Here is a 27,711-nt window from a genome sequence, read left to right as displayed (position 1 = left end):
GAGAGGTCTGCACTTCGAAGCAGTAGTTTTATGTAGTTTTTCAGCTGCAGGTTTGTTTAATTTTAGATGAATGCAAATCATGTCACAGAAGTGGGACTAAAGCTGTAGAGAAGCTAATGCAATGCACAACACCTTCAATTTAACAGCAGTTAAAGGGGGGGTGTCCCCAAGTGTCTTTTGAAAATCTACATCCAACAAGCATTTCCTAATTTGAAAAATTAGAAGTCAAACTACTGCTAAGTAAACTGATTTTCTTGAAAGCAGGTGAGTTTCAGTACTACCGCAGACAACTTACATTCTACATTTATTAATACATACATTAGTACAGGTCACAATAATGCATAAAAATCCATTTGTACTTCCACCCCCACCCCTCATTCTACAGCAATCGGATGTTAAACTCCTCAAACTCTTATTTATGTATATTAAAAGTATGACTTCTACAAAAGGTTTGTAGACATCAGCCTTTCTGTTGGGCACTGATACACTGACAAGTTGTATAAACACATTACAAGTTACAGTAAGCCAGGCTTTGTTTTTAAAAAGACGCTATACACTTAGCTGATATTAGTATGCATGCGATAAAATGGCAGCAGACACTATGGATATAATTTCACAATACAGTAGTTTCAGACCTGATCCTACTTATGTGAATGAATGAAGGCTAGAACCTTCAAAGAGTGCACAACTTAGCAAAAGTAGATTTGTGATTTATTCAAAACGACTTCGGAAAACCAAGCAAGTCCCCAATGTGCTTACACTATGGCTCCATAAATGATGCACCCAGTCTACTTGTCTCTGAAAACTGAGGGTTGGGTAGCTGCCTATTGTATATATACAATATCTTCTTTCAAAAAGAAATGTGACAGCTTCTCAAAAAATACAACAGGCTAGCATTCCAATCCCACACACGGTTTAATACCATTAAAAAACAACAACCCAAAATTGCAGATATGAAAAAATGACTCCTGAATATCCAAAGAGTCTGATTTTTAGGACATGTTATTTGCACTATTTTGAACAGAAATCTATTTTCTACAAGCTGATTAACCTTTTGACATGAGTAATCAAAATAGAATTCTATAACCCCTCTAAAACCGAATACCCCATTGAAAAAGACTCATTGCCATTATTCCTCCTCTCCATGACCCTATTGTAAGAACAGAATTTGCTACTTCAAGCTGTAAATAAACCTTGATGGCGTAGCCCCTTCCTATAAGAGGCCGAGGCCTTTAAAGAAAAGCAATTCATTCTTTGCCTCATGTCTTCCTTTTCTATGACTGCTACAGGTATAGACAAGTACAAAAGAAGGAATTCATGGTTGCACAGAGACAAAAGTAAACAGCATATCTGCAAGTGCCACACAGATAGCAAGTAAGGAAACCCCCAGATCTTGCTGTCTTTAGCAAAAAAGAAAAAAGAGGAATTGTAACATCTTCTGCTCTCACCCCTAAGCAGTATATGCTCATGAAGTGTTTGCACACTAGTATACTGAAATAGTATTTTTACCCATGCCATGTGTTCTAAGATGCATATTTTACTTACCTGCAATGGTAGTTAAAGAACTGGTTCTGTGCATTCATATTTACAGAACACAATTCTCTGTATGGTTCCATAGCACAATACCAAAAGCACACAGATACTCTCCAAGAGGTTATTAACACTCCCAAATAGCATTTTAAAATGGAACAATATTATAATGAGAAGGTAGGGTGCATTTCCTTTCCCCAAATATGATGAACCTCTTTTACATTCTGTGTCTGAAAATAAAAAGGGTCCTTGATAATACGATTGTCATTACAGTACAGTTGCATCCAGTGCATCAGATTTACTCCTAAGAATTAACCTTCTGAGGAATCATATTTCCAGGTAGTATAGTAAGCACTATTTAAATAAGAAGTTCTACCACTGTGTCAATATACTGTTTCCTACATCAGGATGCATTTTACTTAAATTTGAACTGTCAGAAAAATGCTCCTCTTTAACTACAAAACTGGTAGCTATATTTGGCTTGGGAATCACTGATGGAAAGCAATGCTAATTCAAACTGAGGGCCAGTGCCTCCGAATAGCCAGTGGTGGGGAACTTGTGGCCCTCCGGATGTTGTGGGAATAAAATTTCCAACCTCGGTCACTGACCATGATGGGAGCTCTAACTCCAACAATTTCTGGAGGAAACAGGTGCCCCAACCCCTACAAGTAGCCATTACCCGTATTATGAATTATCTGCCCTCAGTGACACCAGCACAGAGGAAAAATTGACTGACTATTTGTAGATATCAATATTGCTAGGAAAGAGGAAAATGTTAATACTGGTGTCAAAATTTCAGCCAACTGGGAATGTGCAGAGCTCACAACCAAGTGCCAACAGTGCTTGAATATCAAGTACTAAATAGCGGCACACAGGGCACCTGAATGTATGTTGTAGGAACTTTCTGTCTATAGAATAGTACAAAAGTGTTACAGCCTGCGTTGTAAAACAAAGAAATAAGAAAGATATGAAAATGTCAAAATTGTTGAAGAAATACTTTTTTTATAGCAAGTTTTGAGGATTTTTGATCCCAAATCCCAGGTGGTTTCTTGTATGTAAGGGTTCCAGCTGTATGTAGTTCACTGTGCAAATTAAAGCAATACTGTCAAACAAAAATGCTAATCAAGTATGGATAATGAAAGAGCAGCTTTAAACAAGAGAGACCATAAAATATTTGGATATGTAGAATACTTAATCTGCATGGGCTACTTAGATATTTCGTGGCCTAACCCGTAAGTTAAATGCTGGTGAGCTTCACGGACTAAGCTGCCTGAAACAAGCTAAGTAGATTTTTACTTGTGTTTGTGTATATAATTTATACTATAGATTTTCATAGAATATGTAAGACTAAAACAACAACTTATGATCATGGCCAGCTTGTTTTAAAGAAAGAACAGAGTAAAAATGGTTCAAGATAAATTCGCTGTTGTATTCCAGAATAAATCGTTGCATTATAAAGAGCTACTACACTTCTAAAGTAAGGCAGCCTTACAAAATAAAATAGTAAGCCTTTTTTAAAAAACGAAACCGTTAATGAAAGGTAAAAGCAAATTTATCATTCATATCAAAGACTTCCTCATTTTATTGCATAAACAATTTCAAATTAGTACAAATTTGTGTATATATCATCAATAATTTCAACAGAAAACAAAAAGTATAAAACAAACATCTGGAGTATAAAAATGATCATGATCAAAAAGTTGTAGTAAGAATTTCCAGTCCAATAAATGTATTTTTTTCCTGAATATGTATCAATTGTACTAAGAAACACATCATACTAAGGCACAAATCATTTGAAGCATAAAGCTTTACTATATGTATGTCCAGTATGTTCTGAACCTTTGCAGTCAGTTGCCAATACAGAGAGTCTGTATTTTTTATGTGCTCCACATACTAAAGCTATGACTTGGCCCTAAATATGCCAAACTGTTTCTTATGATCTCACTCATACCAATTTTAAGTACTGATGAACCATTGAAAATCAAATTCTTCATTAAGTGGATGAACCCCCTAAAATTTCACCAACAAGGAGTAAAATATTTAGCTGAAGCTGAAGTTAAGCGTGAAGAGCTGCAAAAAACTCACAATATTAATTTATTCAGCATGTGCATACAAGTATATATACTGCATTAATTGGTTGGGGAGTTGAATATTAAAGGTAAGTGACCACTGTGAGAATCAGTACTGAGACATTTGCAATGAAAGCCTAACTATTGGATGTAATACCTGAACGCTTAAGACTCGGCAAAATGACAATAATGGGAATGAATTACCAACAGGTTTTTAATTAATGCTCTTCTAAAGGCATAACACACACACCATCCATAAGAATATAATCTGATAGGAAATTCAATAGTCTTTTAAGGTTAGTAAACTGAATTTAAAAGTGAACCAGATTGCAAAATAAGCATGTCACTACTCAAGTTAAGTGGTAAATAATTATTAGAAAAAGAAATGGCTTTAATAGCAAATTATATACTCAATTCTACAATGGATACAACGTTATAAATTACCGTATTTTTCGCCCTATAGGATGCACTTTTCCCCCTCCAAAAATGAAGGGGAAATGTGTGTGCATCCTATGGGGTGAATGCAGGCTTTCAGGAAGCTACCCACAAGTGTTGCAAGCCCGGCGGGAGGTCCCGCGGGCTCGCAAGGCTTGCGGGCAGCAGCCTGCAGCCCAAAAGCTCGGGGGACAGCGGGGAGGCGCAGCGCCGCCGCCCCCCGCTATTCCTAGACCTGGTCTGGAGGCTGGCGGGGGGGGGGAGAAGCAAGCTTGCTTCTCCTCCCCGCCAACTCCACAAGCTCGGGGGATAGCGGGGAGGTGGAGCGCTGCCCCCCCCGCTATTCCCCAACCTGATCTGGAGGCTGGCGGGGGGGAGGGAGAAGCAAGCTTGCTTCTCTCCCCCCCAGCCAGCCCCACAAACTCAGGGGACAGCGGGGCAAGTCGCTGCCCCACGGAGGCTAGAGAAGCTGTCCCTGAAGGCAGAAGAGGGAGACGGAGCGCTCCGTCTCCCTCTTCTAGCTTGGGGATGGCTGCGCAAACCTGGGGGGGGGGGGAATAAATTTTTTTCCCTTGATCCCCCCCAAAATACTAGGTGCGTCCTATAGGGCGAAAAATACGGTATGTGTGGACAGTTCTGCCAAAGCTTAACTGTATACGTGTTTGTCAATGCATATTCCATCAATCAACTCATCCTTTATTTTTAATTGGGTCAAAATAAATATGTTTAAATACAGAATGATTATAAACCTATAATAATGTCAGTTAAGAATGCTTTGAGTATATCTGATTAAAATCCGAATATTTAAAACTACATACCCATGTACCATAAAGTGCAGTCAAATACTTTATCAGTGTACAATGGAGCAAACTCACTTGCATGGATGTTTCTGCAACTATTAAAAAAGCTACCTATTATGTACAGATTTTTGATTTTCCCTAATGTATCTTAATGTCAGAGGAACATTCACTTTGTGAATTTTCTCCCCACCTGCCTGTTCACCCCGAAGCAATCAGCTGCTACTTGCTATAATCTGCAACACACATGCACATTTATTTTAAAAACTGGAATTCTAGATAAGTTTTTCTACCAACAACCAGGTTTGTACTAAGAGAAGTGGGAAATGAGCAAAACAGTAAAAATAATAATAAAACTAGCAAAATTAACGATATCACAAGATATGACTAGGGTGAACAAAAATGTTCATCTTCTGTAGCACAGATGGTTTAATACTGAACAAAACAGACTTGAACGATGACAGGTTTCTCAGAAGAAAGTAGAATACACTATGAGAACTAAGAAAGTGCAAGAGATCTCCCCATGGAGTATAATAAAAAAGGAAATCTTTCTACACACAAGCCCAAGGTCTTCCATGAGGTCTGCAATCAAGAGGCAGAGCAAATCTCTGGTTCCTTACAACTTTTAGATCAGCCCTCCATTGTCCACATTCTGAATTCTTTAAAAAAACAACCACCACACTACTGGAAACTAACCAGCTGATTCAACACATTTCTTTTCTGCTATGCATATCAGTCCCAACTTCAATCAACATAACCTTGCCAGTCCATAACTTCACAGCTTGGAGATAAACAGAAGCTGAGTATGGTATTGTGAAATTTATTTTTAACTATATTTCACTAAGAATAAATAACAAGTTCAGACTTACCTAAAAAGTTTGAGAGTTCAGGAACAATCTCATATTGGGAATGAAGGCAATTTAATGTGTGTAAAACAGAAAAACTATGATGTTGTTAAAAAATACTATTTAAATAAAAATGTTAGATGTTCATAGGGAAGTACCCTACAAGTACTTACAAAACAGACGGGCATGGAATCCAAACAAATCCTGAATATTTTACTTAATTTCAAAACATACGACATATTTAAGAACAACAGATACTAGAAAAGCCTCTGGGGAAGTTAACAGGCACATCTAGAAAATGCACCTGCATTTGACCAATCTTGTATTTAATTATGATAGTTTTGAATAAAATATGGGTGTTGTGCAATGCTCCAAATGGAAAGGAAAAGGTTGTTTGATTTTAGTAACTGAACTGTAATAGGAAGCTTTAACAGGAAATTTGCTGTACTGTGCCAAGAGTTCAGAAGTGGATTGCCATAGATATGTTGTTTCTGAGAAGAAATACAATTACCTCACCACACGACCTGGAAGCTGTACGCCGGCTCCGTCGGCCAATAAAGCGAGATGAGCGCCACAACCCCAGAGTCGGTCACGACTGGACCTAATGGTCAGGGGTCCCTTTACTTTACCATTTACTAACCGAAGTTATTTGTAGAATCTCAGTATGTACCACCAGTCATTGATCACAACCAATATCTAATTTTAGAACTCCTAGCCTGTATCAGCAAAGGTGCATGTATTCTTAACTTTAAAATCTTACTTAAGCAAAGTCCTTTCTGAATTATGGTTGGCAAAAGTGGAAAAAAACCCTTTAATCTAGTAATATAACTTTATGGCATCACCGACATAGCTTTAGAATAAGCAAAGCAATACTTAAAATCCAAGTTAAATATAGAATATGAAAACCCAAGTTGCAAATATTCTCCACATACCCACATGAAGCACAATCTGGCCCTACAGAGTCCTGGTACTTCTCTGAAAACCTAGAGGGGCAGAGATGTCTGATTTTTTAAAAATCTGACATCTAAAGATTGCATTCCATGGTACAGTAAGCCAGCAACTTGTGCACATCCAGCTTTATGTGTTTGGCCAAAACAACAACAACAACAACACTTTTTTTAAAAATGGAAGGGATGTCCTGGGGAAAAGACTTTGGCAATCCCACCTGTGTTTGAACCCAGTGTGTTTTGCCTTTATGTGATTTGGCTTCAGGCGTGATCCTTGGAACGTAACCCCTGGGTTAAGTTGCGGGTTTACTATATGTATTATTTAATGTGCTACTACCGCAACTAGTATAAATTCTTGATGATTTAACCATTTCAGGCACATGGAGCATATCACTACAGGTATGATAAACTACTAGTGAAAGTGAATCTTGTATGTGGAAAGACTCAGAACAAAAAGCAAACTAATTGGCAGCCCGAAGGCAATCGCTCCATTATGCTGAGCTGCACACTGATAAAATCAGTCTAATAAGAATTTGGTCAGGAGGATTATGAAAGTGGTTTTTTTAAAGTATGATAGGAAATCCACAGTGAAAGCACAATTATCACAGAGTATACAAACCAGATGTGCCTGGTTCCTCACCACCACCACAGAAAATCTGGTGAAGTTCATATATTGCACAATCTTCCCTTTCACACAGGCATAATTAGGAAATTATAATGGAAAGATACACAAGCCTATTTAATTAACTCAAGATATAATCCTTTCAGACACAGCCCTAACAGTATTTTAGTTTATTTCCTGTACAAGGTTTGCTTTCCTGCTTTGCAACTTAAATACATTCTTCAATGTCTATCAGGAGACCTGAGAGAACCAGGTTTGCCAACTCTCTTACCGCCATAATATAGTCTTTCAATACCACTTGTATATTCATAGTCTAACAATAATAAGATCATTTCCTTGAAGTAGTACCATCTTCAAATAAAAGCTCAAGCAAACCTTTCATATTGATTCAGTTAAGTTACAGCAGGGGTGGGGAACCTGTGGTCCTCCAGATGCTCCCAAGGCCAATAGCCATGCATGATGTGATTTGTAGTCCAACTGCATATGGAGGACCACAGGTTCCCTATCCCTGGAGAACCACAGGTTCCCTATCCCTGTTATAGGCTTGTTTCTGCAGAGTAATGTGTTAAAATTCTAACAAGGCACCAACAAGGAAGCACAAAATATGCCAATGGCCTTTCAAGACATTTACTGCTCATCAGCAGCGATGCTTTGTAGAGGGTCTGTTATTTGCAAAGTGTACCTAAGTTCAAAATTCAGTGATGCAGTGACCTTCACCACAGATGGTTTAAACAATTGCTGGGTGATAAAAAATGCATAGTACAATACATCAGAAAAATCATAATGGCGAGTCTGCACCACTGACATCTACACTTCAAAGTAGCAACTAATTTATGATGGCTTGAGAAAAATTGGGATAAGGATTTTTAAAAAGGACATGAATTTGAAATCCAATCAGTAGAATGAACCAGGTCAGAAACAATCTACATTATCTTTTCTCTTTCAAAACCAGATTCCTGAAAGCATAAAATTACAAAATATTAATGGCTTGTGTGTGTGTCTTCTGTTTTATCTTCCTGGGTGAGATTCTTAAGATTATTCTGAAAATCAAGAGTGAAATTCTCTCTAGTAGCCTCAGCAAAGGGGTTGTTGAAAAAGAGGTTTATGTCTAATGGGGCTGCAGTTTCAGAATCCCATGAGTCATCAGTGCTACTAGAGTCTTCTGTAGTGGTAGGTGGATAGCTCAGCTGTTCCAACTGGTCAATAATGTCAGTGAACTGAAAAGCTGAACTTGACTCAGAGCGAACTGAATATGCTGGAAAATTCACCATTGAACTAGCTTCAGAGTGATTAGCAGAGCTATAAGTGTGCAAAAATGGCATACCATTTAATGTCAAATTGTTGAGAGAACTACTTTCAGAACGGTTGTTAATTAATGAACTAGTTTCAGAAGGACTTAAAAGACTTTGCATTCTGCTTGCCTGAGCTTTAACTTCAAATAATTCAGAGGTATCTGAAGGCTGTTCATTCCCATTAAAATCACTCTCTACTTCAAATTCAAACTCATGATCCATGTTCATATCTACTGCTTCTATGGAGCACCTATCAGGACTTGACTGAGAAGACATCATATTTCTTTGCAGAATTTCTTTAGTTAAAGCAGGTGACTCTGAGAGACAATTAGTTAGATCTGACTCCTGCAAATCTAAACCATCATACAAATAGGAAAATGCTTCAGAACCTCCAGCAAAAAAGGACATTTCTGCTGGATCATCATCAATGAACTCTTCTGAAACCTGAAGCTGGGAGCTAACCAGTTTTACAAGTGAGGCACCCCTACCTTGAGGCAGATGCTGTTTAGCAGCAATGGCCATACCTGTGGTAAAGTCATCCACATAATTGTCATTTTTACAAGTAATCCTACCTTCTACTGCTACACCTAAACCACAGCTACTCTCAACATCAGTACTAGTGGGGGTGCAGTTTTCTGCAACTTTACAAAGCCCAACACCTTGGAATGACTGGAGTACTGGTGATCCAGGCTGCTGTATCACTTTCTTCCCAGTTTCTTCTGATGTCCCACTATTTGCTTCTGCGGCCAAGCTCCTTGTATGGGATATTCTGGGCTCCAAAAATAAAGGCTTGCTCTCAGTGAAAGTGGGCAAGCTGGCAATGTTTGTGGCTAACGCATTATCCGAATGAAAGGAGGCATATGTACATGCATTAGGCCCAGAGGTTCTTAATCCATCTGTAAATGAGGCACTCTGAGGAGAAAAACAAGAGAAGAAGCTATTAGACAATCTGTTTTAGGATACATCTAACCATGTCCACTTGAATTGACAGATAAACATGTTTATAAGTTCATGAATTTTACCGAGATGATTTGACTGTGAAGACTGTGGGACTCATCCTTGCCAGCTTTCAGTGTGAGAGACACTACCACATGACAAAGGTGGCTGAATTGGTGCCCTCTGCTCTATCTATGGCATTTAAAATCTGGCTCAAGTGTTCAGTCATCCATAATTTGTATTAATTTTAGAAAAAAGCATATTGTGCCAACTTTTTAAAGGTAACCATTTCATTAAGTCTTGAGCTTTGAAAGTCTATTTCTTCAGATATGGTGGAAGGATACATGCAGTATGTGACTATTAGGCATAGGCAGATTGTATTGATCACTCACTGGTTTCTCCAGATTTTTCATGTCTGTTTTGCATTCATTCCTTTATTCTTTTATGTAGAAGTGGCCCTGTTTGGTCTTTATAAAATGGCAGAGGGAATTATTGTGAGGTGATGTATCTTTATTATATGAAATTGAGGATGAATGAACTCTTCATAGTATGACTAATGATGTTTTCCAGATATAATGTTCTGAGTAGATGAATGGAGAAAACTGGCCCTGGGATTCTTACAGATAACTCTTCCTCTTAAGGTCTACATGAGAGCATTATGTTGGATTAGAATTCTGGATTTGGGACCAGAGAAAGTTGATTCATTATATGACTGTGTTAACTGTAACAGTAATTATGCATGAAATCTTGACACTCTGAAATGGCATCTATAGAAAAGTTTTTGTTATTGCAACAGTAAGGAGATTTATTTTCTATACACTGGTAAATCATATCGACAATTAACTACAGCTCCTGGCTGATAAAGATATATGATTTATTTAGGACCAAATATTGATTTGGATCCAAAGAACTGCACTGTTCCATGAGTCCAAAATAGGATTAATAATTTTAGAACAGCACCCCCCACCCACCCATATATATTCCATGCAGCAAATTTCCTTTGCAAGTAGGCTTTATATGCAGTTTGCGATATGGCATGGAGCTCTGCCATTCAAAAGAAAAAAGCTAAAAATTCCCTGGGCAAACACTTAGGAAAAATTGTTTTCCTGTACAAGCTGAAAAACTCCGAAGTTGATTCAACAGTACGCACATATTTAACATTACTACCAGAATTGTACAAGGCTGAACAGAGCAATGATTGAAAATATATATATAATTTTAAATGCAGACGTCATTCATGCTTTAGAATGAAAAGGCTGAGTTTCATAATCTTTCTGATAATTCAAAACAGGTTAATATCAAGACTAACCTGTTTGGGTGTATCAGCATGCAAGGTGTGAGCAGACATTCTAGTTTTACTATGCCTCCTGTAAAGAAAGAATATGCTGTGATACCCCGATCACTTCATTAGCTATATACAGAAAGCAAACAGGGGGCCTTCAGTAAGAAGCTATTCCTGAAGCATAACTTGCTTCATAAGGCTGCTAGGTGTGATAAAGATTAATAGTAATAAATCAATGAGCCTCAGAATTTTGTCATTCGTGGATAATTGTATCTGTTAGACACAATGACTGCAAGTTATAACTTTAACTAGAGAAAGAGGAAAGCTGCAAAAATGTATTTCCATATTCTGTAAGTTTCAACACAAATATCTAAAATACAAATCCAGGATAGGACACATTTTTAACATTCAAAAAAATGCTTTAAATGTTTATTCATGTGGTCCAGATGCTCAAGATCTGGTACACCTCTCCAAACTCTCAATAGCCAATTTTGGGGTGTGCAGGGGGCTGCAGCATGGAAGAAGAATGACCAGAAATCATCTCCCTCCCTGTTCTGCTGACGGATGCTTTTTGTCAGCAGAAGGGAAGCTCTGGATACCATCCGGTAAGTATAACAAAGAGCAAATGCAAGATGGTTTACAACATTGGAACAAAAAAAGACTACATGTCTCCAGTTGGCACTATGTGAAGGAAAGTGAAGTTTAAGCCAACATATTTTCACGCCATTCAATCAAATCACTTTTCTGAATTTGAAACATGTTAAATGGTTTGTCAATTTCAGCTCCTTCCTACTCAACATAATTCCCAGTGTCAAGTATCTAAGCATTTTAATTAATTAAATTTGAAATATAAAAATGTCAAATAATACTTTAACGGTTTACAATCTCTAGGGAAAAAGGCCTTTTATTATTGTAGACTAGACTAAGGAAGTTACAAAATAAGAACATTAAAGACTCTTTGCTTATATAAAAGAGCTTGTTACCTTTCATATGGGATTTTTTTCAACCCACTTTCTTTAACATAATCCACCAATTGTTTCTGTGTACGCCCACTGTGAAGAAATAAATGTGAATGTTACAAAAAAATCTCCAGGAAAAATACATAAAATTCTGGGCTTCTTGTACTCAAGAAATAAAGATCCTAAATCTTTAATTTAAAAGGAATTACTTCCAAAGTTTTTCTTGGTTCCATTTTCTTGGATCAAAATGAACTGGGTTATATCATACCTGTATCTGAAAGATGACCCTCTGCTGAAAAAGACTGCTTTTGACTTTGGTTTTGGCTGATCAAACAGCCTGAAGAAAGTGTGATATTCAACACATATTTTCCAGAAGTTCTTGCACTCATCTCTGCTTCCCAAAAGAAACTCCAGAGTGTCTTGATATGGACCCTAGAAATGAAACACAACGGGACCTTATCACGCTACCTCTACTCATTTAAGGTTACAATGAGAAAATATTTAATAAAACTTTATTCAACAAAAACAGATGACAGAAGTGAAGAGAAAAACAAAAAATAACAACAAATAATATATATTCAAGACAAGGAGCTTTTGATAATAAAGTCAAAAGAAAAAGAAAAAATCAGGAGTGAATATAATGGATTCGATTATAAAATTGTAAATGGGGTAGAAAAACACAACTTACATTGTACAATGAAGGAAACGGGAATAAAGAAAAAGGTCTTGCCTGTCTATAGAAGCCACCCAATAAAATCTTATTTCAGAGGGATTTGCAACCCATGTGACTGGGATGTCAATAATAATAATAGTAATTCCTATACCCACAGGTCTCAGGGCAGTTCACAGGATAATGTCACAATATAAAAACACAGAATACATAATCAAAATAAAAACAAGAACAACCCAATAACCTCCCTCCATAAATAACCTCCAGAGGTGAAATCAGAAGGATCAACATCACTCTCAATGGCTTAAATATCCCATCACTTTTTTCTGAGATGGCAATGAACGTTAACTTTCTTGAACCAGTTATCTAGGGTATATCATGAAGCATCTTTCCTGTGTAATAACTAATCAAGTGGCTACAAATTATACAATTGTTTACATATAAGATCCTCATCATCTTTCCCAAAAATAGACAAAATACATATTCTAGGGTCCAGGGGCATATTTTTTAATATCATGGTTCAATGTAGGTCTCGAGAACATGCTGTAGAGCAGTGGTTCCCAACTTTTACAAGTGTGAAGACCCCTTTTAAACTCCCCCCCCCCCTCAGATGCCCACATGGGCTCCTTTGAAAGACAAGTCAGAATTCAGACTTTAATGAAATACGGGTTTTACTAACATGCTTTTATCATAGTGCTATTACCTATGAACCTTGTTTTCAGGCATTAACAGTACTGAATACTGTATGAACGTCATTTCATATTTAAGTCATGCTTGAAACTGTAGAAGTGACATTATAATGGAAGTACTTACATGAACTTCTGGATGAAGCTTGATAAGGAATCGCTTTCTTTTGAAGCTTATTTTTCGGACTTTGGACCAGTTGAAAGTATTGATTTTTGTATTACCCTGTGTTCAATTCAATATAAAATAACTGAGGTATATTATACACAGGATTTAAACAGAACATAAGTTATAGACTTATACTGTCAAACCTTTTTTCTATCTAAATCATATCGTCTGGATCAGATAACTGATAATTTAAAACAACAAGACTGTTAAAATAACCTCTAGTCCTGAAAGCAGCCCTCCCTGACCTTGCTACTCTGGCATTTGACATTTGAGATATGTCTTTTCAGGATCCACACTATTCCTGTGATTGCAACCTGTTCTAACTGTTTTTAATTCTGAAAGTTAAATTGCTGTAACCCACCCTAGGACCTGCTGGTGAAAGGTGGTAACAGATTTATTACAACTACTACTACATTTGGACTACAACTCCCATCAGCCCATGCCAGCGTAATGAAGGCAGTATTACAAAAGCCCCCATTAGTCTCAAAGAAGCTGCTGCTGCAATGGTGCCCTACTAATCCCATCTGGGTTTGATGAAGAGCGCTGCTGCCACAAAGGCATCTGCAAACATCACATTATCTATTGGGACTGTAAAGACTGTTGTAGCAAGGATGTGGTAGCCATTCATTCAGAATCAATTGCTACATGCTCTAAAGCAGGCATATGAGTCTATCCTCTGAGTTTAAAGTCTTCTGTCTGCATAACTACAAAGTTTCTCACGTTAAATCTGTATTCCTACCTGGAATACCAGTACACCCATGTTTGATACAGCCAAATTAATTTTCGTTCCCTCACGGTCAGATGCCAGGTGAAATCTCATGCCATACATCTCCAACTTCCGAGCTATTTCAAGCACCTGGAAATCTGATTCAGCTGGAGTTTGGCCCCTGTGTTACCAAAATTGAAAATATTATTAATTAGTTATAACACTATCCAAAGCTATGAAACAGGAAAAAAGACTCCAACATAGTTCAACAAGTTTAATGAGATCATATCCATATTAGTAAGCAGTCACTAAGCTTCAGAGTTATTCAGGTTTACTGTGCCAAAAGAGAAAAACCAACTAGCATAAAAATATGTTACAAATGGAAGAACACATGGCAATCTAGTTGAAGTCATAATCAAACTCAGAGACATTTAATTATTCTTTAAAACAAGTGTATCCTTAATATGCCCTGTATTTCATAATTTTAAATGCAAAATGCTACGTATTCCATAATTTTGTAAAAGATATGCCAACATCTACTCTCTCTTTGTTTGAAAACATGAGAGCAAGTCATTAAGCAGGCAAGCTCAATTGGACCAAACAGCTTTGCAACATTCAAGACAGATGCACTACAATAGCATCAGTTGACTATGTTTTTGTATATAGACAACTGGCTCCTGGTGGTTCTCACACCCACCCATTATCTGCAGTTGATAGGTGTCAATCCTTAACAATTGCGCTTGTCTGCCTTCTGAATGAGAATGATTGTATTATCCTAGTGCAAGGGAAGATCCCCATTACGAATTTAAAGAATATCTAACACACATTCAAAGTGCATGATTTCATCGAAAGAATCCTGGGAACTGTAGTTTCCCCCTCACATAGCTACAATTCCCAGCACCTTTAACAAACTTTGATTCCCAGGATTCTTTGGGGGACATGATATGCTTTAAATGTGCACTGATTGTGTTTTAAATGTATTGTGTGGATGTGCCACAGTTGTGTGCAAGTGGTGTTAGGACCCTCGGCAACATGCTAGGTCAATTCACTAACACCTTGGGTAGTAGCAGTCCTGAAAATGTAAACAGTCCTCCCAAGCTGTGGTTCCTCTGCCTATTTGGGGATCAACAGTCACGGCTGTTACAGATTGCTTGTTGCCTTCTACTCCCTGTATCTCCTCCATCACACAAAAGTGGAGAAGGGGGCATGTAAGCCACAGGCTCATGCACACAGATTATAGAGATATTTATTACAGATTAAAATGGTCAACATTTCTATGCTATTCTAGTGACCAGAAGAATTCCCTGAATAAATGTTTGCCTAAAAAAACTGATCAACGTTCTTAAATAACCTCTTCCACCTACAGAAGATACTTTATTTCCGAAGTGAGAAAAACCAGTAATTATGCCAAGTGATTTACCGTATGCAAGCAAATGTTTACAAGGGTAAAGCACAGTGAGTAATTATCTTCAGATGTTTTCAGTCGACTAAGCCTCACAGACTGGCCTGAAAACAATCTGGTCTAATTTTGTTATCTGCTAAGCAGATCAATCCGCTTAGCCATCCTACAACCAGTGAACAGCCAATTTACAGAATTTTCTCAACAATACATATATTCCTGCAGTTGTTTCTAGGATTTTTTGTTTTTTTTATAAAAAAAAGTTCTGACCTTGCATGGACAATAAATATTTCAACGTTATTGCAATACTCACCAATAAATTAGGGTCAAACTGACATAAATGTGGTAAGATACTGTACAGTACTTTGAAAAGGCCATTAGGCAGTGTTAATTGGTCAGTTCTGCTGCTTTTAACTTGGATAACCTTACATTAATTTGTAAACTGCATAAGTGAACAAAGTATAATTGCTACATTGGCATTTATAAGGCCCAAGCAAGATTGAAAAACATAGTTCCAATCATATACTTGCCAATGGCAGGCGAAATAGTGATGGAGTAGAGAACACTTTCAGAGAATTGGTAGAATGGAGGGGTAGTTAACCCCTCACATGTACACTAATTATATGTTGCAAATGCTGTCTCACTGGGTTATTTCCCCCTTAGTTAGGACTCATTTATGGTTTTGAAGCCTAGCCTTGTGGGGGATTTAATATCCAGTTTGTAGGAAAGAATCAACACACAGAGAACGCCACACACCTGCTGATTGCTCAACCTTTGCATTAGCACTGTAAGAGGAACATGAAGTTGGAAGCCTCCTGTTTACACAGAGAATTTTGCTGTGCTGTGTCCACAATAAAATATATTTTATGTTAAGCACAGAGAACAAAATACATTAAATTGCACTGATAATTGGATTAGGGTTTGTTTTCAATGACCATTATGTAGCAGCCTCATACCCATTGTTTGGGAAATCTAAGAAACAAAAAAAATCAGTGCAGTTTTGAAATATGTGTTTAAAATCAGTGCTATTTTGAAAGGTTTATTCCACCATCTTGATTCAAAATGATAGCCTATTAAAGGAGAAAACATTGAGGAAAACATTATGCTTAAACCCTATGAAATTGGTTCTTCTTAAATTTCATTTCTATTCAAGAATGCTTCAAATACCATTGTAATAAAAGAGCAGATTAAATTATTATGTGGTCAGTTTCAGAGTCACACATCTAATAGACTATACTGTACAATAAGGAAGAGTATCAAATAAATGCAACGATTCTATCCATCTAAGTCATTCTCTGAGTAGACCCACTGAAAATCAATGGACCAACACCAAACTCCTACTTTGAGGGAAAGCTGCCCAGTTTATAGTCTTAACTTACAACTTCTGTTGCAAACCTATTCAGTGGAGTGAGATATATTTCACCTTTGGGATAAGACTCCACCCTGGAAAGTCTACCTGCCAATCAAGCATATACTGTACTGATTTGCTAGCACTTCCCCTTTCTGTTTCTGTACTCAAAAGCCCCATGGAGTATGTATTGGACAACCTCGCATTTACATTACTTTTTAAAAATAGAACTTAGAAACAAGGTTTTCAAAAGAAAAGTGAGACGAAGACTTCTGTCTTTTCCTTGATTTTGTCACTGTCTAAGCAATCAAAAGAATTTAAGATGTTTGTTTGCACTGAGCATGAACATGGTCAGAAATGTGGAACCTCTAAAAGCAACATTTTTAAAGATTTGTAGTCCTGACATTTGTCAATGGATTCTTCTCAAATTTGGGCATATTATACCACTCTGCAAGTAAATTATAAGAGTCAAATTTCATGCCACAGACAAATTTTCTTGCTTTTAGGACCAACAGGTCACCTAGCCAGCACAACTAAATTCTCCTTCTAGCATTACTACGAAGGTATAGGCGAAATAACTTATGGTTAATGAGATATATAGACAATCTTATTTTGTTATCAATAACAGCAACAAATAGTGCTATGTTGAATACCAGAAATTAAACATTCATTTACACTTACATGTGCTTCTTGTGAAATTCAAGTATTTTTCCTTGCAGTCTTTCTTGGTTTGGAAAGTACCGGTTGTTTTTAAGATGCTCTCGGTCCCCAGATTCATCAAAATCTCCTAACTCAGCTGTGATAGAAGAGAAAAATATATTTGAAAGAAAATATTACTTCACTATTGCAAATGTTCCCTAAAGTTAGCAAATGGATCCTTGAAATGGATCCTTCATCTTACAATAGCCATTGGTTCTCAATAGTATATATGGGATACAAATGACGAGATTTGGTACCCCTTTATAAAGTTTTCAAATGATCACCCTGATGACTGGCACCCACCAGATTCACAAAATGGACTTTGGTAAGACCTAATAGACGGATCTGTTTCATGAGGGGAGGGGTGTTGAGAAAAGGGAAAATTCAGTGTTCCTGTGCTATCAGAATCAACATATGTGTGAGTAGTTAAGTTCCCAAGGAGATTCAACATAGGCACATTTAACGTTTTTAAAAAACTAAACTTCTAAAAGCAAGCTGATAAGACAGAAAAGGGGAACATTATTCAGAATGTATGAAGACTTACTGAAAGCATGATAACAGATATTGAAACAGAATGTATGCCTCCTATGTTTCCCCCCTCTTTGTAAATGTTATTTATATCAGATTCAAAAGAGCCCAAGAAAGTCCAAGTAGATGCTTGCATTTAATGAGCAACACAAGTGAAAATCAATTATGTTAATCAAAAATGGCTTCTGGAAGCAACTATAACAGAAGCAGGAAACTAACCAGGGAAGCTGTTGTAACTGCTGGATGACAAAGAAGCAAAATAATTACTGATGAAGGAAACTGTAGAGAAGCTGAATGGATTCTTTGCATCTGTGTGCACAATATAATAAGTGACATTAGATACTAACACTGCAGAAGGTGAGAGATGAGGAGTGCTGCTGTATTGTCGTTGCAGGTAAGGCGTTCCTCAGCTAGATCTCTCTTGATTTGCAATGCAAATAGATACCTAAAGGGGGGGAAATCAATAGTATCATATTTTGTCCATTTTACTAGTTGTTTAGCAGCAGGAAATGAAAAATGCTGACATTGAAGGCAATGTCTGTGTGATAACTAAGAGTAGTAATATAGCATTGTCTCCTCCCCCCTCATACCTCCAACCTGCTTAATGACAGCCATTTACTACTACCACATAAGATCACCAGCTGTTGCTAGCCAAGATATATGCTGTCACCAAGCAACATACAACTGCACTACCTCTAAGACTGGCAGGCTTTGTATCAAATGTGGCTAAGGCTTGTTCAAATGTGAGGTTCAGCTATAGCTCTTGCTACTGTCACAACCCTCTCTACCTACTAGCTTCCCTGTGACTGACTCATGTCCTGAAGAAACCCCCCCCCAAAAAAAGCTTTCTAGTTAAGCAACATTTTTAAGTTTTTCAAAGTCTATTTTAATAATTTTGTAATGCTATTATTTCTTCAGGTACAATCCTCCACAGAGCATGATAGAACATGCATCCTCACCCATTTCCTATGACTTAGGAGAAACTATGAAATAGATACTTTTTCAAATATAGCAACATATCCAGTATACCCTGCAGCCATCAACGGCAGTCATTTAGGAAAGGAGGAGTGCAAACAACAGAAAACGGCAGCAAGTAGTTTTAGCAGAAACTCAAAAATCACAACTGAATAGAAAAACTGACAAGCACAGAATCACTGATGGAAAGGTATGTAGGTGGGCTGAAGTAGACAATATAGGAAACACAAATGGCACAATTCGGCAGAAAAACAGGTATGTAAGGGCTAGAGTTGAGTAGATCTGCAAGAGGAAGACTTCAATGAGACTCATTAAGAACACAGGAGACACCATTCATATGTACTTTCAACTCAAAGCATGGACACAAGAGAACACAATCAAATGGCACAGCAAGTTGGGAACAGAACGAGAAATATCAGATAAACAATCCTGAAATTCATAACATCCAAAGGCAACTAACAGAAATATGACTTACTACCCTGAAGAACCAGTCCCAGTATTTGTAAACTACCATACCAGTGTAATCTTATAAATGTTTATTCAGAAGTAGTCCTGTTGTGTTTAATGGGCTTTACTCCGATGTAAATATGCACAGGTCAGGGTAACAGCCTGAAACCACTGCACCAAGCAGCCAAACAAGTTCTTTATCTCTTGAGACAATTTTTAAACATGGACATTTTGAACACATCCTTGGCTGTACACAGCTGTACACAGCTGAAGAAGCATCACTGCCACTTGATTAGATCAGGTAAAACTTTTGTAAATTTTTGTGGAATTAATAGTGCCACATTGTTTACCTGGTGTACTCCTCTTGCAGCTGACCAGGGTCAGGAGGGAAGAACTTTACTGCTAGACGAAGCAATGCATTCTTTGGTCCTAAAATAAAACCAATGCATTCTATTAACTTTTACCTTTATAGTTGAAACACTGAATCTGAATACCAATTGCCAACTCTCAAACATGAGGTAATAGGAATTAGGTATTTATTGAATGGATCATGAACATTTCAACTTAAATACAGTACCTCTGAAGTATACCAACATAATTCTGAAACATGGTTGTAATATACACCCTAAGCAAGTGATCTGAAATACAGGAGAGGAACCTATATTAGCTAAAGTGCCAGTGGTAGGTAGCTGTTGAAAACTACTAAATGGTGGAAGGAAAGGGATTAAAGGAATTATTTCGAAACTGGGCGCCAAAATAATACAAGAACACCAAAGAACAGTAAAATGGGCTGAATGAATGTGGGAAGTTGGCATAATAAAAAACTGGAATAGGATCTCATGAAGCTCCTAAGGTGATCCAAATTCTAAGGAAGTTGCAGCCAGAAAACAAATGTTGATCTGTGGAACAGGTGAATTCTCTGTTAATTAAAGCATTTTAAAATGTTTTGTTTACTTTTGTTGTATTTTTATTTTTGATACAAGTCATTTTTTTATTGAAACAGAAAGGCAGGATGAAATTAATTAACAAAACCTTCTAAAAACAAAGCATTTGAATTGCTGAATGAGCCAGTGGGAATGTAATTTTGTAAATCTGCTTTAAAAAAACTTCATTTTTTTGTGTTTTCCATATGAATGTTCTCCAATTCCATTGATTAAGTGAACCTGTGTGTCATGCAAAACAGATTATCTTCATTTGCTTCAAATCTCTAGAACGGTCTTCCCCAACATAGTGTCCTTCATATGTCTTGGACGAATATTCCTATCATCTTCACCATTGACCATGATAGCTGGTAATGATGAGAGCTGTAGCCCAAAACTTCTGTAGGGTACCAGGATGTGGAAAGTCAGGCAATCATATTCTGGCTTAATAAAGTAGCATAGGCATGAGCTGCATGCACCTTACCACAGTTAAAAGCATGCTACAAAACCCTGGCTTATTGGGAGACATGAACCATAGTTCTCAGTTCAGACTTAACAGGAAGCTACAGTTAACTCTGGCTTCCTGGATGGTTTCACGCTTGCACAAAGAGGCAGCAAAGGGGCTGCATGTGGGTACACACAGCTCATAGATATCCTGCCTTAATCTTCCAAATGTGGTCATGTTAAGAATAGCACCAAAAAGTTGCTAGAATTCTAGAAAGAAACACTAATAGAAATAGTATATATACTTACTTCGTATTTGTTTAATTATAGGTTTCATAGGCTCAAGCCAAATCTGAACAAGGAAAAAAGGGCTTAGGTAAATAATTAAGCAAACACTGCAGCAGTAAATAAAACCACACAGCTAAAATAATTCTAGCACCTGTAAACCAATACTTCCCTACACCCCCATTTCAGTTAAACAAATGTTTTAGCTAAAGGAATAAACCTCAAAATGTCTATACATAGATAGTGAAAAATATAGTGGAAAAGGTAGCAGAAAGAAAGAAGTTTCCTGAAGCAAATGAAGGAAAAGCACTGAGTTCTAGTTATGGCAGAGCACCTTTCAGAAGGATGACAGGAAAATTCATTTACACTAATGCTTGTGCAACAGAGTCCCTTGCCCATGAAACTTATGGCAACTCTTTCTGGAGGTTTCAGTGAGGAGACTGAATGAAATCTGCCCAAGATAATACAGCTAGAGGGCAAAGATTAGAATGAATGACTTGAAATTCCTTTCAAGTATATGAATGCATTTATTCATGCAAACTTCAAAAATAACGTCAAAGATAAAGGTTTTTTTTTGCAAAAGGTCTAGATAGAAATCTACATCTAAATATGCAAATTCTGCCATCAAATGAAGTACATCAGGCAAGTGTCGTTTGAGTACACTGAATGTCTAGATTCAATTCAATCTGGGTTCAGGCCTGGTTTCATGATTGAATCAAGTCTTTGTCACCCTCAGAAGAGGGACGGCGAAAATGCAACGCTGTTACGATTACTTGATCTCTCAGTGGGTTTAACCCCACTGACCATATCTTCCTACATCAACTGTTCAGGATCAGTATAGGAGGCAATGTATTACAGTAGCACTGTTCCTACCTATGTGGGTGAGTTCAGAGAGTAACAGTGGGACATCAATGTTCTATGGCCTCCTGCACTTGTGTTATGTAATTCTGCAAGGCACAATTTGGTCCCCAGTGCTATTTAACATCTATAGCTACTACACCTTAACATCTGGATCTGGAAAGGCTGTGCAAGTCCTGGATCTATGCCTGAATGCAGTTGTGGACTGGATAAGGGCCAACAAACTGAGTTTGAAACCTGGTAAGAAAGAGGCTCTGTGGGTAGGTTCTTACATCCTGAAGATACTGCACTCCCTCTGAACAATCAGGTATGTAGTTTAGATAAACCTTTGTCATTAGAGGTCCAAGTGAATTCTGTGGCTAGCAGTGCCTTTCCCCAGTTATGGCAGTATATGGATTGGGATAGCCACTGTAGTCCATACAACTTCACCAACACACAACATGTGCAATGGTGCACTCCACCACGTGTTTAGTTGACTTCACATCAAGCCTTATGCCATTTATGTCATAGGTATTGTCAGGCCTGTTTCATTGCTCAAGGTTATATTACTTGATCCCAGTCATGGACTTTCTAAACAGTTTTGTTTGATCTACATTTTACTTTTATCCCTTGTAGCACAACATCTTGATTCTATGTCAAAAGATACAGTACAAACGCTACACAGTAGAAATGAGATTCCAATTTATACAGCACTCCATTTCAACTCTAAAAATGCTAATCAAGTGGTTTGGTGTCTTTTCTTGAAACACCGTTCTTTTTGAATCATAGCAAAAACTAATAAAATTCATTGAAAAGGAACTAAACACTCAAATTAAGAGAGCTCCATAATAAACAAAGTAGGTAGTGCTTGATTTTAAAATGGAAGGACCAAAAAAGAGCATTCAACACAACTGTGTAGGGTTATTATCTGAAACAACTGCAGCTGCATCACTATGGTGCAGCTTTGCTTACCTGTAATATAATCCTCTTCCTCCTACATTAAAGGAATTTTTGTGCAAATTTAACCAGAGTAGAACTACCAAATGTCTTCCTTTAAAAACAAAGCTGAAAACACATCTATTTAAAGGTGTTTATATTCAGATAAAAATATATTACATACCCAATATGACTGCATGTTCTGGAATTCAATTCCAAAGTAGTCCGATTCAACCAAATTCAACCGATGAAATACTTCTGTCAGCAGTTTCTGGCCATAACATTTTGACTAGAAAAAATAAAATAAAGTGAAAATGTAAAGTTGAGTTTACTTGAAAAGTAATGGCTAAAGCTGGTTTCAAGGCTTAACCTGGAAACAAAAAGATAAAAATAGTTCATGCCAATTTAATGCTACTTCTGCACATATATCAACACAATGCATTAGAATTCTTCTTTCTCTGCCACTTCCATGTGGCCTGCATTCAAAAAAATGAACCACAACTGTTAAAATTTTCATGCCATATAAAAATACACAGCCTATTAATAGATACACTGTTCTGTAAAGTCTTAAAGGCAAGCTGAGAAACATTACGTGAACACATATCAAACATATCATACATATCAAAAAGACTGGGCAATATCCAATTAGTCAAAGTCAGAGTAAATGAGTATGGATATCACTCATTATCCAGTTCCAGGGGAACCTATAACAAGAAGAGGTTTCTCACCTCAGGCTATTTTAAAGGTTTTAGATCATCTTGGAGAAAATATATACTAGATTCTGACTATATACAGAAGAAAGATCTCTCTTAAGTCAATATTTTAAGACCTTGGTCCTATCATCCACCTTCAATCCAATGCCTCATTGAATTCAATGCTTCGTTTTGAAACAAGCTAAAAGTCAGTCAAAGACTGTGCTCCCTTGTGGAGATGTTTCTGAGTGCTATAGAGAAGCGGTTTCTTTCAAAATTTCAATAGCTGTTAACTGGAGTGAAAAACGTGTACAGCTCAGTTAAACTAAGGAACCTGGGAATATTTTTGTAACTTTCTCTCTTAAAAATGGATACTTTTTCAGGGGTGAGTGAGATAATCGCTCAATAATATATTAGAAACTCATTAAATCCAATACAAAACACTTTAAAGCCTTCACTTGATTAAAACTGATTCCATGATCCTCTAGCACAGGCATGTCCAACAGGTAGATCGCAATCTACCGGTAGATCGCGGGGTGTTCCTGGTAGATCTCTGGTCCCTCAGGGATCTCCTTCCCCCAAAATAAAAAAAAATAAAAGAATTTTAAAAAGCTCAACCACTCTGGCTTCCTAAGAAAAGCTGAACAACTTTGCCTTTCCAAAAAAAGCTCAGCAACTTTTCCTTCCTAGCAAAAAAATTGGACCATCATATTAAGGTCCACTATTTGACTGCGGATTCAGGACCCTCAGCTGTGTGTTTTATATAATCAACTTTTTATTATGTTCTGTGTATATCACAATGCTTATTCAGTTCCATTCATTCATTTGCTCCCTAAAAAAAAAGCTCAACAACATTGATCCATCAAACGACAATGGGTAGCTCACTGCCAGTTTTTTATACTGTGAGTAGATCGCAGTCTATTGGGAGTTGGACGTCCCTGCTCTAGCACACGTAATGACCTTGCTTGAGCACAACACTAAGCTATGGTTTACCTGTGTGAGCTGGTCAAAATCTCAGGATTCCATAATCCCCATACTCTACTCTTCCAGCATAGCCACAAAATCATCAGATCATTTTGCTTCAGTTTTCACTTAACCAGTTTAACATGTTGTACAAATGTTAAACCATGGTTAATCTTAACTATAGTTAGCGAAACAAAGCATCTTCAGAAATTATTGTTTGAAGTTTGCTTGGTTCAGAAAACCATTTTTACGATTGCCCACAGTTTGTCTGGCTTTGGATGTCACTACAACCTGTGGCTGATCTGATGCTAAAACCTGCAATTTCCTCCACTAAGGAGTAAACCCTAATCAAACCAAAGTGGAGTCCCTTGTACACCTTCCGGCAACTCCTGCAGCCAACATAACTGCAACATCAACTGATGGGCACCATGATGTCTATCCCAACTCTTAGTAACCATTATTTATTAAAAAACCGCTTTTAAATTTCTACAATATTGCATCTTTTGCTTCATGTATATCAGTCTTTATTACTCTAAATAGAAAATGAAAAGATTGTAAGTCGTGTGAGTGAGGAATGAATCTTTAGCTTTGAAGAGAACATTCTGCTAACAAGAACAATATGTTTGGAAGAAAGCCTGGCATTTCAACACCACAATAACAAAATGCCTGAGATACCTAAAAACCCAGGAACAGCACCTGGTCAGACTCCTGTGAAACAGTCCAGAACAGCACCCCAAGATCACCAGATATTTGATCACCAGTGTGACTATCTTTTCTCTGATCATGTGGCAATAGCCTGTGGTCACAATAATAGAGTAAAGGGGTGGGGGTGAAAACTGAGCAACTGGTCCCCAATAGCTGGGGAGGTGGAGTATAAGTGCCTGGGCAGAAGACAGTATATTTTGGCAAGAGAGGAGGCAAGAACTTTAACCTTCACCTGCCCCAGCATGGTAATCCATACTTTCCTTCATCTCTCCAGACTCCTAGACAAACCATGTATCAACAATTAATGCACAACAAAATTTTCAGTAATTTTTCCTAGCTCTTGCCTTCGTGATTTGATCAATAGTTTCATAATGAGCAAGACACATCCTTTAATAGTCAACTGAAAAAATGTGCAACTCTCCAATATAAAATGTGCAAATGTATACTGACAGCTTTTTGGACTATTTGAAGTATCTCCAGTGTTTAGAGGGGGGAAATTGTCTTCAAATATAACAACCATTCAATTTTATTTTTAAAGTGTTATGATATTGTTCGAAGCTGCCTCTACAGACCACTTTTTACAGTAGAACAAGGGTGGGGAACTCTGGCCCACAAGGGGTCCCATTTGGCAAGTCCATTTTCCCCAACCTACACCCACCTGTCAATCAGCTGGCATTAACGAGTGATGTCAGCTGATGGACTGGGAGTGCAATTCAATCCTGCTGGGGGCAAAACATACCCCTTGCAACCAGCAGTTTTGAATCATTTGCTCATCAGCTGTTGAGCAGAGGATTCAATCCTACTGGGTGCTATTTTGTCCCACCCACATGCATGCCCACCCACCTATCAGTCACTGGATATCATCATGACATCAGACGATTTACAGATGGGTGGCCCCACCCATCAGCCAAAGATACCTAGCTCACCAACCAACAAAGTTTCTCCACCCCTGCTGCAGAATATATATTTTAAATAGATTTCATAAGCCTAAGCTAGGAGAGAAGTGACTGACACAACATGTTCTATAGAACTGTGGTATATGTGCTGTTACTAAAAATGCCAAATGCTTATCTCTACCTAGACATATATAGGTATATGCATACATGTGTGACAGTGTATGTGTGTTGTGCATGTGTACACACACACACACACACACACACATACACACAAGGATCTGAGCATTCATACAAACACCCTAGGATCTTTACTCAACAACCCTGCCAGCCTCCACCCCCCCTTTCCACTAGCTCAGACCTCTCCATACCTCCATGGCTTGTCTGAACCAGCTAACTACCACATCATCTGGATCCCTCCTCCTTGCTTCACCTGGGCCACTACCCTAATCACCTGCCTACATCTCAATCCACTACTTCCCTCCTCACATCAGCGGGACCTGGACCACCTGGACCTGCATATATATCCTCTGGATACCTTCTCCTTTCCTCGACCACTCACTCAATGGCCCAACAGCTCATCACTGTAGCTTGTAGTACCACCTGTCCGAGGCCAGTCAAACTATAGCATGACGGCATGCTTATGAAATATATGTAAAGTGTGTGTGTATATATATATGTATTTTAAGTAGCTGAAGTTATTTATAACTACCGTACTGTGTTTTGAATTCTGCTGCTTTAGCTTCGCGAGAGATGTCTCAGCTGTTGTACACTGCTCCAAAGAGATGCACTATTTTCCAACTATAATCGGAAGCAACCAAATTAAAAACAAACATGAAGAACTTCAAATGAAGGTTTTTGAACCCTGCAGAAGCACTGCTGAATAAAATAGTGATAGGCCTGCAGCCTTGCTTCTGCTGACAATGACTTTAGGGCAAAAGCACCCCAAAAACCACAATTAACACCATGACATTACAGTGGGGGGACCCACAGGAGCAGTCCATAAAGAAATATAAAATTAAACAAATGAATTTGGGGGGTCTTGAGAAGCGTCAAATAAGTTTGGGGGCCATACACATAGCCATGGATTTGTTACTCCTGGTTTAATGTCACATCTACTTGCATTCAAGCTACACAAAGCAAAATTCTGTACTGTACATTCTGTACTATGCAGTCTTGACAATGCAAAATTCCAAAACATTTATTAGGTCATAAATATTTCAATAGTAATATCCGAAACCTATGTTGCCAAGGTTTATTCATACAGTGCCACAATTGTATGGTTACAACATTATGATAGTACCACCCTTAACATTCCATAAATTATACTTTCAACTAAGAAAGAAGAAACAAGATGTGCTTTTAAATTTCAAGCTCTCCAAAATCATTAGAATAGAAGGTTTGTTAGGGCAGGTTTTTTTCCCCTTTATCCACCTGTGCATTTCATTTTTACTATACACTCTCATGGTACACCCTCATGAGAGCAGTTTCCATCTTTCAGATAACATATAATCAACCTACAGTTGTTAAAGATATGCTTTATCTTTAAGATATAGCTGGTGAAAATTAATTAATTCAAATCTTTATGAATTCAAACGCAGCCTCCCTGGCTGTGTTACTTCCTTGGGCCTAGAACACAAACATACAGGCTCCAAAGCTGCTAACAGCCGAATTTCTTCCAGTCCGTAGACCCTATAT

General features: G+C 37.7%; 1 protein-coding gene across 7 annotated transcripts in view; it reads right to left on the bottom strand.

Annotated features, from left to right (window-relative positions):
- Positions 1-27,711, bottom strand: part of FARP2 (FERM, ARH/RhoGEF and pleckstrin domain protein 2) — a 64,322-nt gene that overhangs the window by 22,454 nt on the left and 14,157 nt on the right. For all 7 annotated transcript variants that reach the window (XR_014168179.1, XR_014168180.1, XM_081910354.1 and 4 more), the window contains exons 3-13: positions 22,945-23,049; positions 21,012-21,054; positions 19,689-19,767; positions 18,264-18,361; positions 17,371-17,485; positions 13,976-14,123; positions 13,198-13,293; positions 11,983-12,146; positions 11,739-11,807; positions 10,783-10,840; positions 9,197-9,449 (exon numbers count right to left, since the gene is read on the bottom strand). Coding sequence is in view for 5 of the 7 variants with exons in the window: in XM_081910354.1 (XP_081766480.1) it covers positions 9,197-9,449; positions 10,783-10,840; positions 11,739-11,807; positions 11,983-12,146; positions 13,198-13,293; positions 13,976-14,123; positions 17,371-17,485; positions 18,264-18,361; positions 19,689-19,767; positions 21,012-21,054; positions 22,945-23,049 (1,228 nt within the window). In the remaining 2 variants the exon portion in view is untranslated. The remainder of the gene's footprint in view (positions 1-9,196; positions 9,450-10,782; positions 10,841-11,738; positions 11,808-11,982; positions 12,147-13,197; positions 13,294-13,975; positions 14,124-17,370; positions 17,486-18,263; positions 18,362-19,688; positions 19,768-21,011; positions 21,055-22,944; positions 23,050-27,711) is intronic.

This window comes from Podarcis melisellensis (assembly GCF_964234715.1).
Source record: "Podarcis melisellensis genome assembly, chromosome: 5".
Lineage (NCBI taxonomy): Eukaryota > Metazoa > Chordata > Lepidosauria > Squamata > Lacertidae > Podarcis > Podarcis melisellensis.
This window is presented reverse-complemented; position numbering and strand designations above follow the sequence as displayed.